Below are 14,228 nucleotides of genomic sequence, written 5' to 3'. Positions count from 1 at the left end.
GTTTATGTCTACCTACTAGCTACCAGAATAACATATTCAGTTTAATGGCACATACATTTGCAGGTAACTCTTACTCTACCTTGACTACAGAAGTTTGTTAATGCCACAGTAAAGCAACACGTTAAGTATGTGCAAAAGTATCACGTGCTTGGAAGCATTTGCACACTTGCATCAAGTATGTTTCTAGCAACTACATGATAACAAGATTTATGTAATAAAAATATAGCATCAACACGCCAATATCACCCAGCCAAATGTTTTGTCAGAGTGTCTTGTGATCTGCCAAGTAGCATGAATCACTGTTTATCATGCAGTGCAAGTGATGGTCCACACTGCATTTGCTTGTTCTGTGTCATTGCAGCTCTGAGTCAGCTGTTAAAATCAGTATGGCTGCGACGGGTGAGAGTGAAAAGAGAAAGAGAGATGGAAGTACGGATGGAGGGATGGTGGTTACCTGTGTTAGCTGCAGGCTCTGATGAGGTTTTGAAGGTGAGGGTGCCAGGCTTGGACTTGCCCTGCTGGTTCTCTGCCACCACAAACACGACATACTCTGTGTCCCACTCCAGTCCGTTCAACATTACATACTCGCTAACGCTGGGTAGACGGATTTCAGGCTTCCAGTCCAAGTCTTCCCTCTGAGGACAAACAACCAAATGTGAAAGTGTGAAAATGTGAAAATTCCTTTTCTTCATAACCCCAAAATGTTCGTATAACTAAAAATGACTGAAATGTTAAGATGGGCGTTTGGACACTCACAACTTTGTATCTAACCAAGTAATGGGTTATCGGTGAACCTCCATCATCTTGTTTGATCAGGTTCAATTTGAGGGTGTTGCCTTTAGGTTGTAGAGTTCCTTCTAGTATCGGGGGGCTAGGTTCTCCTACATCAAACCAGTAACAAAGAAGTGAGAAAACTGACTATATTAGAACATAAATCACGAGTAAGTGCACATGAAAGAAAAGTAGGAGAAAGGAAGGAAATCAGCATTTATTGATGGAAAATATATACAATTCCCACCCAATTTTTTCAGCTATCTTGGTTACGGAAGTATTTTCCCCATTAATGTTGCTCCACAGGGATAAAAGCATTCTTAGCTATGAATCATACAAACCAGCTCCGAAGTAAATCACAAATTTATTTTGTTTAAATCAGACAAATAGACGAAGGTACTGTACACGACTGAGTAGTTAAGCTGAAGTGTGTAATTTCTGCGACACTAGCATCACCAATGGAACTGCAAGAATAAATGTTGTTTCAAACATATTTCCAAATCCACTGCCCGTCTGCCATTGGATGAAAAAAAAAAACAGATTGTCCTGCCCTAAACTCACACCAATGGTTGAGCCAGTGTTACCAGCTGGATGGGTCAAACAAACAGAGGCATTTTGGAAAATGCAACAAAGCCACAGTGTTTACACTTTTCGGGAAAATCAAGCTATTAATTGCTTACTTATAGTTAGCATTATTGTGCTGTCAGTCTATTAAAATTGTTTAAATTGTATAATTTTTCATTTTTTGAAAGTACTGAAATTTTACTCTATTTATACTCTGCATACCATATACTTCTTTATAAAAACACAGTTTACGTCTTGGCAAATAAAACAAAGCAATATGTCACAATAATGCTTTATTCAAATTTTCCAATCAAAGCCTTCCACAGTATAAAGATAGAAATGCATAAGTGGAAGTTTGACTAATTGAAAGAACTAGTTCCTCCATAGGTTGCATATTCATTACAATGTGCATTACATTTCTTAAACTCTCATCCTCCACAATATTAATCAGATAGCAGACTGTGGCTCTCAACTTTGTTACAGCAATCGTGCAGCTGCATGCACAATTCACGTCAGGGCTTCAACTCCACATGAAAAGCGCTTAAAGTCTCGTTATGCATTTTTGTGATAGTTAAGATTTGCCATGCTTCTGTGGTAATTAAATTGTGACTTACAGAGGCTGCAAAGTACTACATTTTTCTCACAATTTGGCTTGTGAGAGAAATTTTGTACAACATATAGCGTTAAGAGGTCCTTTCTCCATCATTTGATCACTAACATGACAGTTGGGTGTGTGTTTTGTGGCGAACACACCGCAAAGGTTCCGCCCTGGTTTTTGATTTATTAATGGTAAATGTGTTAATCACAATTAAGAAAATGTACCACGTTAAACTTTTTTAATTAATCGCATTCATTAGCATGTTAACTTTGACAGCTCTATTCATTACATATTGAGATACAGTATATGATATAAAATATAGGGGAAAGTATTTTAACATAAAAAAATTACGCACTTAAAAAAGCTTTAACCTGTTAAATGAGGGAATTAACTACAATCCCATGAAGCACTGCGAATGCCATAACTGAATTAAAAAAGATAGAAAAAGTATAGAACTACTTATTTTAATTGTTGATTAAAAATATAGAAACATTGTTTTTTAAGTTTATTGCAAAATATTCTAATACATAAGTTGTTTGAGAGTGTGGAGACCGGCACAGTTGCATCATGGAAGTGGGCGGTTCTTACAGAGCTTGTTTGTTACGAGTTAAGTATGTGACTTTTGCTGTGACTTGTTTATTGATGGATTTTTCTCTTCAGGATTCATGAGTAGTCTAGTTCTTCACCAAGAATTTTGCTATCAAACACGGTTTTATAAAAAATAAATGTAAATAACTTGGACTGATGGCTTCAACAGGAGCATATATACCATTGAATAACATTTTTGGAGCTCACGGTAGGTATGCCTTTAAAGATTTATGTTATAATTTTAAATACATTTCCCTATGAAAAAGAAAAATGAATGGGATTTTTACTTCCAGAACCAGAATGCTGAATCACAAGATGACATAAATAAATGACACACAGCAGATTTCAATAGCACTATCGGCCACCCTGGTCTGTAGATATCAGTATCTGCATCGGCCACTGAAAAACTCAGTCAACCACTAACTATGTGCATTATAGTAGGTTATTTACTAAATCTCCAATTCTTAGTCTCCTGTACACCAATAATTCCATTTAGGCCAGTAATTGAAAGATATGACTCTTGCTTCTTGGCCAGGCTTCCTTATCAGTAGAGCGGATATTTGGAGGTCACAGAGAACTGCAAAAGTCCCAATAGAGCAGTCATGTGTATGAGCGGGGTGTGAATTGGGAATATTTATATGGCACTGTGCACTGAGGCCTCTCCTTCACGGGCCATCGTGATCCATTTAGTTTTAATGACCTGCAAATGCTTATTTGATTCACTACATTAGTTTGATGCTGCCGAGTGACACACAATAACATTACTGGGAGAAGCTACGCACGTACAGTGTAAATTGAAAAATTGAGGCATTTTTCTCTCATTAACGCAGTAATTAGCTAGGCTTGTACAGGGGGACAGAAACCCTTATTCAAGCAAGTTACACAATCTCAATTTACTGATTTTATACAAGAACCAAATGGATATTTTCCTTTCACTTAGCTTGGAAAGACTTGATGATTTAGTCTGACAATAATCACTCTTTGCATTGTCTATGAATTAGTAAAATGATCAGTGTTGTCAGTGCATGATTATTTTGAAGAGGTACAAATTAAATTAGTTGAGATTCTCTTTGGATCTTCTGCACAAACACATACGTTACTGCAAAAATGGAGAGGAGATTAAATGAGATGTGTTAAAATACTGAAATTAATCTTAATGTCTTATTAGGTCACAAAAGTGCAGGTATGTAAAATGATAGAAGCCCATCTAATTGGTGAGAATAGTGGCAATCCTAAATAACCAGCTTGTTTAATGAACAAGAGTCAATAACGCTTATCTCTTAATAATGAATGTTAAAGTGCAGAATGGTACTGACAAATTCCATCCTTAGCCATATGTCCATCAGTGTGCAGGATATTCTACATGAAATGTTGATATGCACTAGGGAGTGAACAGGAGTAAACTCCATTAAAGTACTGTGACACTTACACAATTACAATGGAGGCCTATGGGGAGAACGATTAATGTTGCCCCATAGACCTCCATTGTAAATGCATAATATAACGGTCAGCCAGTGTTGGGGAGTAACTAACTTAAGGTAGCGATGATACTAGCTAAACTATATTTTTCAGTAGCGTGACAGTTGTTAAGCTATTTTCACAACAGTGTCACTTTTACAGTAAAAAAAAAATGCAGACTATACAGACCAAATATTATTCAAATTATTATTACTAAATTATTTATTTATTCATAGTTTTTTCATTGTAATGGATATACTTTTTTAAATCAAAAAGGAATTTTAGTTATCTTGTCAGAAATGTTTTAATCACTTTACATCAAATTGTGGTTCATCATTTATATCCGTATTGACCAAAAACTTCAAGAATATCGCTATATAATTTTTTGCTTTTAACCAAATTTTTTGCTAACCATTACATGGTTATTTTAATATTGCAGCAGTATAAGGTCGGACAAGGAGGAGGCGGGAACCGGCTGAACAGTCAACATAAAGTTTAATCAGAAACTCAACATAAAACAAACATAAACATAAAGACACACATGCAACGTCGCCACGTGCGTCTCTCTCTCTCGAACTGATGCCTCCGGCTCCCTTTAATCTCGCTCTTCTGCTGATCAGCTGATTCAGCGCCGGCCATGCACCATAACAGCCCGGCCATGCCCTCCTCCTCGTCACAAATATATAAACACAGCCTGGTCTCATGAGCGTAACATGACTGTGGCAACATATTTTCAAAATAAATGTATGTGCTTCCTTACATGTTTAGCTGCAGTTTCCCAGTGAACTGTCCATCAGGGGGAACCAAAAGTGAGTGAAATTCTTTCGTATTAAGACGAGGTTTTTCACGTGAATATTAGTCAGGGGTTTTAATGAGTAAAACGTACCTCCCTAACCTAAAACTTAACCTAAGCCTAACAATAGTGTTTTAAAAAGCAAATGAGGGGTGAACAAAACAGACATCCTTACACTAAACCAACACCTATATCTAAGATATAGTGATGCAAAATGAAACACAACATGAAAAGCATGTTTTCTGAAGCAACAACGTCATCTCATGTCCCATCGATGACCTTATCATCTGACGTGTCAGCTTGTATGCTTGACTGGTCTTGAGCCGTGGTCTTCTAAGTCCAAAGTCCAACACTATCAGGTGAGCTTCCGCATAAGCTAATCACACTGGAATAAGTGTGTAAATGTAAGTGGGTCTGTATTACAAGCATTATAGTAAAGGTGTTTCGATATCACAGCATAGCAGTGTGTGAGTAATAGTGCAAAAAATAATAATCATCCATTGTAGATTTGGTGAAAGTAAATAAAACGGACAGTTGTTGTTGAGCCTCTAGTGTAAATTTCACCAGGAAACTACAGCGAAACGAAGAATCATGCACATAAAAGTCTTTTGCAAATCTTGTTACAGTAACGTTCATTCTGAGACTAGGTTGCATAAATACTTTTTTGTTAGTTTAAAAAAAAAAATAGATTGTGACATATACAGTGACAATGATTTATATCACCGCAATATAACATTTTGGCCATATCAGCTGATATTATTCAATTATAAATTACAAAGATATAATCAAAAATTATATTTTAAACTTCCATGTATTTAGCTTTTTTTATTGTTAGTAGCTTGTATTGTAGCTTACTACTTTTTAAAAGAGTAACTTAACTGTTGTTGAACAACTTTAACCTGTTGAAGCTCAAGCTCCCAAAGACCCCCAATGACTTATTTTTCTGTAGAACAAGTGAAGAGTTTTAGAAGAATATTTCAGCTCTGTAGGTCCTCAAAATGCAAGTGAATAGTGACCAACATTTTGGAGGTCCAAAAGCATTTAAGGGCAGAATACAGTTAATCATACCAGTAGATAATTCCATATCTTCAGAAGTTAAATGAGAGGAGTGAGTGAGAAACAGATCAATATTTAAGTCATTTGTTTCTATAAATCTCCACTTTCACATTCTTATTTTGCTTTTGGCAATTAATTTTGTGCGTATTGCCACCTACTGGGTAAGAAGAATTTATAGCAAAAAAAGGACTTAAATATTGATCTGTTTTTCACCCACACTTATATTGATCTGAAGACATGGATTTAACCACTGGAGACTTATGGATACATTTTCTATTTTGCCTTTATGTGCTTCAAACTTTTGGTACCCATTCACTTGCATTGAAAGGGCCTACAGAGCTGAAACATTCCTCTAAAAATCTTTGTTTGTGTTCAGCAGAAGAAAGAAAGTCATACACATCTGGGATGACATGAGAGTGAGTAAATTAATTTTCATTTTTGGGTGAACTATCCCTTTAATCATAAAAGAGGAACTTTTTAAATGTTTACAAATTGACATGTTCATGTCAACATCATGACAACTGTGTTTTCTTCTTCTTCTTCTTCTTCTTCTTCTTCTACTTATTATTATGGGGGGTTCCCTAAGTTGTGAATCCGTGCATCTTATCACGTGGCTTGTTGAGAGCGTTACCATGGAGACCTAGCGTCTCAGCGGCATCCACACAAAACCCACCACGCACCCTACCAAGAACAAGAACCACATTATAGTGACCACGAGGAGGTTAACCTAACGTGACTCTACCCAACCTAGCATTTGGGATTCGAACTCCAGGTGTGGTAGTCAGCGTCTTTACTTGCTGAGCTACCCAGGCCCCCACTGTGTTTTATTATTAAAATATAGGCTATATATATATATATATATATATATATATATATATATATATATATATATATATTCAGGAAAGCCTCTTTCCAACAAACTCTAACCATGGAAACATCTTAAAAGCTAATCATAACTCAAGGTGTATCCTCAAAGTAAAAATTTTTTAAATTACAAGACATTCTGAACATTTCTCGTATAGGAGGGGTCATAAATTCACATGCAGCAACTGGAACATCAAGAGGATGGTACTTTAGAGGAGAGAAGAGGACTTCTCTAAAAGGTTTAAAGGTATGTGAAAAGGAGAACGAAATATGGTACTGTAAAAGTTACTAAAACCTGCTCAAAATTGGAGGATAATTAAACCATTGAGATCAACCACTTGCTTAGTCTACAGTAGCTGTTTTTAGTGATTTCCTAATTTGACTATAATTGTACACTGGTAGCAGCAAATCCAAACTAGCCCGAGATAAAAGAATGTCAATGTCGAACGTCTATAAAACTGCTGCATGTCAAAATTTTTAGACTGAACATAAAAGAGCGAGATTATTGTACCCAGCGATTGCTCAAGGGAAATGTTTTTCAGCTCCAGAGCTCTTGATGTCATTTCCATGGTTGGTAGGACACAGCATCAACTTTTTTCTCATTTCGTATTCACCATAGAAGATAATATGTGTAGTCAGAGCAGAGTGGTTGCTCAAGGGTAACATTCTCCGTTAAAAATTGGGAATAGATACATTTTCATGACCTGTCTGAGAGGATTTAATTCTTAAAATATGACAGGAGTGAGTTGTAATGGCTGGTTAGGGATAAATGCAGTGATCCTGATGTGAGTGTGGGCTAATCCTGCACATGAGAGAAGAATGGAGCCAGGGCCTATAGGGTCCCAGAGTGTTTACCTTCTGCTCATCAGTGTGGATGACATCACCAGCACCATGCAAGCCAAATGACACAGTCACACCATATGCACGCACATGATTGGTTGAAAGGAAATTGGAAGAGGTTGCATGAAAGATACAAAAATACAGACATAAATGTAACAATGTGCAAAAGATCAAGGTGTTAGAACAAACTGTGCAGAGAAACATAACACAAAGCAAATTAAAATGGCTTTAATCACAAAGATCACAACATTGAACACTAAAACAGGGACATATTGAGCAAGATTTCCTCTGACATATTGACAAAAACAAAACAAAAAACTAGACTTATAATTGGTTGTTGCCTGTACAAAACTTGCTGCCACAATGCTAGGCTATTTAGGGTGGTTGCTGTGGTGTTATGCGGTTGCTAAGGTGTTCTGAGTGGTTGTTAGCATGTTGCTACGAAGTTGCTAGGGTGTTCTGGGAGTTGCTTACAGGCCCAAGTCAAGTAAGTCTAGCCACAAATCTGATCATTTAGCAAATAACACACCTCTCCTCAACAAGGCAAATAATTTGTAGTATTATTCAAGTAATGATAAAGTTTAATACTTAGGGTTAGGGATCTGTTCATATCCAAGTCTGAAATCCAAGCCTGATCTTATGAAAATTATGTGATGGTGCCGACATTATATTACGTGGTTCCTTGCACATTTGCACCAGTTTAGAAGTGAACCTGCCACTGTATGGCACTAAAAGTGATTTACATTTTCTCCAAAACAGATTTAGATTTAGAGCCTTAAATCAGCAGGCAGGCCATCAAGTTTTGACATTTTCATGCAAGCATGCGCTAAGTCTAGGGGCAAGCGGGTTGACAAAATTGCATGTGCAAAGCACTAATGGGCTGGGTCAACTGCAGTTTTATTCTAAGGTTCTTTTCCAGTTATTGCACCATCAGCGTTCTATTATATATTCCTTTTTATGTCAAGCAGCTTTGATATAAATGAAGACAGCCCATTCAGGTATTTGGTAGTGTAAATGGGGTGTATGCAATGCTTCCCCTGCTCTGTGACTGAACTGTCATTTGCGCTGCTCCGGAACACGTATGATGTGAATGATGGGTCTCGTCCTGCTTGACCATGTGTTACTTGAAATATGCTTTGCATCTCTCCCATTGTTAGTTGTTTTGTAATGTATATTTGTTATATGTTTCCCTATTTAATGTTTTATGTTTAATTTCTGTACAGAGTCTTTGAGCTTTGAAAAGGCACATTCCAAAATAAACGTATTATTATTATTATTATTATTTTAAAACATTATCTGCTGGTGGAATCCCAAATTTTTCATTGGAACTGCAAATGCAGGAACTGATTTCACTGATTAAACATGTTTCTCAAATGTCTTAGTGCAATGATCTATTTCTCAGGTAAATAGAAAATTGCACTTTGCAACATTTCATTAACATACATTACACCCCCAGTTTGCAGGCATACACCCACAGATAGAGCAAACACTCCCACCCACGTAATTGTGCTTTGCAATGGCATGAAAATTTTGCTTAGATTGAATTTTCTCAAGAAAATTGTACAAGATGCACATAGATGGTTTTGTAATGCAAAGGTTATAATGTAACACCTTACAAGTCATGCACTAGAGTAAAATAAATAGTGTTCATGCCATAAGATAGCACTGTGAGAGTAAGAGGGCAAAAAGTGTTAATGAACTGATAATCTGCCATTTTAATGAAGATTTTTGTGAAAGGAAATAAGTTGTTGTTTTAGAGTAAACTGCTGCAATACGTACTACTGTACGAGCCACATAAAAATAATTTAGCAAAAATTTAGGCATTGTAATATGATTCAATGAGACCAGGTTGTCAAATCACTAACCCAAAGTACTGTATGAGCAATAGTAATAGTGATGCTTGCCTTAGCAAGCACCTAATAAGTTCTCAATCTTTTTTTTCTCAGTGAAAAATATATACTGTAATACTACAGGTTCATGCATTAGTTTCTGGACACAGGATGTGATACAGAAAGCACACAAGGATCTGAATAGCAAGAGAAATATTCAAAGTTGAGGAACTTTAAATACTTCACTTGTACTAATAATTGGATTGAAACTGTTCGTTTCCTAAAGCCAAAGAGATGTGGAAGCATTTTGCAGCCACAAAACCACAGAATAATGGACTTATCAACTCACTGATATTACAATATATTACATAAAGAAGGATCCTACTGGTTCCTGTTTTCATGTAATGTAATCATTAATATTAAGATGACCATAAGGCTGCATAACAAACCTGTTTCCTCAGACTGAAAATGAAAAATCCCATCTGGGTGCATATGAAAACAAAATGTTTACATTTAAATCATAAATGTTATTATTATTTTTTAACTGAGGAGTCATTACCTTAAATACCCCATGAAATGGTTTGATGAGCTCACTTTTCAGTTTTGATGTATTTTCAATTGAAACAAATGTTGGGATAGGACATATCGAAGAACTCGTCCATTTTGTTTAAGCCAATATTCTTTAGTTTATGTCAGTTTATGTTTAGTTTTGCTAGCTAGTTATTGCTAGTCAGAGACATTAGCCCCGTTCACACATGCAACCAGGAAAATTTCAGGAAAATCATTGGGTTGCCTTTACTGGTAAATCTACCAAATGTGCTGTTCACACATACCATCAATAAGGAAATGTATAGGTACTGATACAACTTTGCATTAAGGAAAACTGACAAAGCAAAATTAGGGCCGTGTTCACAAATTACCTCTAAACTGGAAATTTTCTGGATAAGGCTGTATGTGTGAATGCGACAATTGTATTGACTAAAGAAAAGAAAAAACTGTATATTTTAAATGCATCTATATCTGCTAAAATTTAATTTTGTCAACTTTTTGGTTTACACTAGTATATAGATCATCTTACAGCTAATAAATATGGAACAAAAGCCAAAAAAACTCCTCTTTAATGGGGTCCTACCTTTAAATCCTACCACCACTAGAAAATTAAATCACAATTAACACACCAAAGATGAAAATGAATACAATAAGTAAAACATGTAAATAAACTACAGTATGATGTATATAATATATAAAAACAAGAATTTGTAAAGATAACAATGCTCACAGGGGTATATAAGACACTTACTTGTGTAAGAATAACCTAAAGAATCCAGTGAAAGAAAAAAAAAACATACAGATGGGGAAAAAAACAGAAAGTGACATAAAATGGCAGGATGAATAAGAGAAGTTTGAAAGTGTCAAAGGGTAAAAGCCTATCAGAAGATCAGACAGCAGTTCTTTCTCATACATCATACTTTACCTGTATTACTGCCGTTAGCCTCTAGAATTTATATCATAGAAATTCCGGCACTAAATGCATTTTGTTTCCTGTACTGACAGGAATTACATCCCAATGCACATTGTGTTGAGTGTATTATGTTGGTAATGGCATCTTTCTGGGAGTCTAAAACATTCTGCTGATCACACAAACAACCACCAGAGGGAGGAAGAGAGTAAATGTATGTGGTTTGTGCATTCCTGAATAGAATGTCAACAAAATCACAGAAATATTCCCATAGTGTGCTGTTAGGGTTGATTTTTATTGATATTTTGAGGCATGAAAAGCCTGACTGGTGAGAGGAGAACATCTTGTTCCAACGTGTAGAGTAAAATAGGACACAAGCATAAAATTCTGCAAATGTACATGAATCAATTATTCATATAATAATTGATGTATGGTATAATTGTCTTGAATGTGCTTAGTAGCAGTAAATCAGTCTTGCATTTCATTTTAATCAACAGTGGTTTGCAAATGAATCAAGACCATTAACCAGTTCTCTCATTTTACTGCATTGCAAATCTTACATTTAGTCCTCTTTTATGTGTAGGAATCACTCAAAGTCAAAATTAACAATAAATAGTAGGCATGTGCAATGAATTTCCTGAATGGTTCCTGAGTGAGTAGTTGACTAATAGTGTTTCTTAAGACTGAAACATACACTACTACATACTCTTCTCCTACTACAAGGCACACCTACTACAAGTTACGACCCCCTTCAAATAACAGCCGGAAAGTCTTGCAACAGGTTGATGTCACCTTCATCACACTGTGTTTGTTATGTTTATTTGAGTCCCACAGCAACCCTACACCTACACCTATCCCTACCCCTAAACCTATCCCTAACCACAAAGATAAAAAAAAATAAAACAATTTGTAAAATTGTAACTTAAGGGGGCCTAGATAGCTCAGCAAGTAAAGATGCTGACTACCACACCTGGAGTTGCGAGTTCGAATCCAGGGCATGCTGAGTGACTCCAGTCAGGCTTTCTAAGCAACCAATTGGCCCGGTTGCTAGGGTGGGTAGAGTCACATTGGGTTAACCTCCTCATTGTCACAAAAATGTGGATCTCGCTCTCGGTGGGATGCATGGTGAGTTGTGCATGATGCTGCGGAGAATAGAGTGAGCCATCACACACACTAGGTCTCCGCAATAACACGCTCAAGAAGCCACGTGATAAGATCTGCGGCTTGACAGTCTCAGATGCGGAGGCAACTGAGATTCGTCCTCTGCCACCCGGATGACGTGAGACACTACGCCACCACAAGGACTTAGAGCACATTTTGAATTGGGCATGCCGAATTGGGGAGAAAATGGGGGAAATCCAAAAACAAACAAATAAACAAAACAAATAAACAAACAAAATAAAATACAGCAACTTATATTTCTATTGTATACAGTCATGCTGCCGTATCAGTAGGTGGCGACAGTGAGGAAGTTTCCATATGCTAAGTTAATAAGCTAACCGAATAGCTTGTGAGAGAACAGATCAGAGAAATGCACCATTTATATCTTCAGTTTAATAATATGAACTGTGTCATACAATTTTTAAGTTATTCTTTGTTATATTTACACTGTGAAGACAGCATGAATCATACAGCGATTGCATAGTATATTTAAAAGTTATTTTAGCCAATAGAATATTTTGTGCATTGAATTATTAAAAGTACACTCAGCAAATATGGGGCGCATCATGGGGGCAGCCATGTTAGCATCAAATGACCAGCTGAATACTACTCGCTTACTCTCAGTAACTGCCTTGTTATTGGACACTTTCATTCATGGATTAAATGAATCCTGATTTACTGTGCATAGGGAATTTCTATAATGGAATTGGGAACTAAAAACTACTGTGTTTGAATGATGCAGCATCCAGGCTACTAGGTCTGATTGTAAGCCATACTTCAACAGAAAACATTAATGAGTGCTCCTTTAATCGTGGTCTGACACATTTTGAAATGCAAGAACACATTGCATTCTCAGAGTTGCCGCAAGGGGAGCTATAATGGACACTATTGTTTACAGTCCACTTTTATGGGAGTCACATGAATTTAAAGATAACATTTTCTGAGATGTTTTTAAACCACACACTCTCTATCAGCTAAAGCATGGCACACTAATAGAAACAAACCTTTAAAATTTCATTTATTGAGTATTTGGTTGATGGACTAGTTGAACATTGGGAGCTAGTCCTAATTTTAATGTGGCATACTGGCATTGTTTTTTTTTCTTAGAACACAAACATTTCTTTCATCTGAGGAAGTTCTTAGTTTACATTCACAATGTATCCATAGGCTTCTCCTATGAATGATTCAAATAACCACCAGGTTTTGCTAGGCTATGAATAATACATAACATGCAGGTACAAAACAATGTAAGTGTATGGATATCCACATGGGCACTGGGTCAGAAACGCGGTAACTAAATCAAACCACCCACATACTGGCAAGAATACATTTACATTTACATTTATGCATTTGGCAGACGCTTTTATCCAAAGCGACTTACAGTGCACTTATTACAGGGACAATCCCCCTGGAGCAACCTGGAGTTAAGTGCCTTGCTCAAGACACAATGGTGGTGGCCATGGGGTTAGAACCTGTGACCTTCTGATTAACAGCCCTGTGCTTTAGCCACTACGCCACTACCACCTCCAATAGGTGGTACTTTACCTGGAATAGGTGGCACTTTAAAACTGCGTGAACAGGCAGACTTGTGTGCAGAGTATTTGAGTGGATTGGAGTGGCAATATTTCCCCTCTGTGCTCATGTCATTCTATAGTCACATTGCTACAGCTCCACTTCAGGTTGTCCATATCTGACTCCAAGCTCCCTGATAAGACAAAACCCACTCCGTGTTCGCTCCATGGCAAAATTTGCGCCTAACTACTGCTCCACTGTAAATTTATATCAGTATACTTTTAAATATCACAAACCTCCATGCAGAAGATGTATTAAATATAAATAAATGCCTAAATCTATATGAAACTATTTCAACATTGCAAAATTCCAGGGCTAGATCTAGGGAGGTGCTAGGGTGGGCTTTGTCCTAACCCAAATTATCCTTACGACCCCCCAAGTGCAAGTAAAGCTAAGGGTCAAATTGGCACTAACCATAACCCTAACAAAATATCCTGGAACTGAAGACTCGCACACCCAATTTAAATTTCTGTGAACTCCGGTTCATACAAATAAGGCTGGCAACAGAAATGCATCTATTCTTCGACTTCAAACTATTCAGACATATTTATAAGTTCGCTTCTCTGGTTTGTGTGCAGCAGTGTTGTGTTTTCTGTTGTTTATATCTCTGTGGTGTTCCCAAACAAGCAAGTTTTTCTTGAACGGCCTATCTCGCGAGCGGGAGCAGCGTAACTG

The 14,228-nt window shown here is 36.8% G+C and overlaps 1 protein-coding gene across 8 annotated transcripts in view; it reads right to left on the bottom strand.

Moving 5' to 3' along the window:
- The window catches only part of ncam1b (neural cell adhesion molecule 1b), a 160,838-nt gene that overhangs the window by 21,447 nt on the left and 125,163 nt on the right, over positions 1-14,228 (bottom strand). For all 8 annotated transcript variants that reach the window (XM_052107175.1, XM_052107178.1, XM_052107176.1 and 5 more), the window contains 2 exons: positions 757-881; positions 455-635 (listed from right to left, as the gene is read on the bottom strand). In XM_052107175.1, coding sequence (XP_051963135.1) covers positions 455-635; positions 757-881 — 306 coding nt within the window. The remainder of the gene's footprint in view (positions 1-454; positions 636-756; positions 882-14,228) is intronic.

The sequence above is a fragment of the Xyrauchen texanus genome, chromosome 36, assembly GCF_025860055.1.
Source record: "Xyrauchen texanus isolate HMW12.3.18 chromosome 36, RBS_HiC_50CHRs, whole genome shotgun sequence".
In the NCBI taxonomy this organism is placed as follows: domain Eukaryota; kingdom Metazoa; phylum Chordata; class Actinopteri; order Cypriniformes; family Catostomidae; genus Xyrauchen; species Xyrauchen texanus.
The sequence above is the reverse complement of the archived record's forward strand: the minus strand, read 5'-3'. Positions and strand labels throughout refer to the sequence as shown.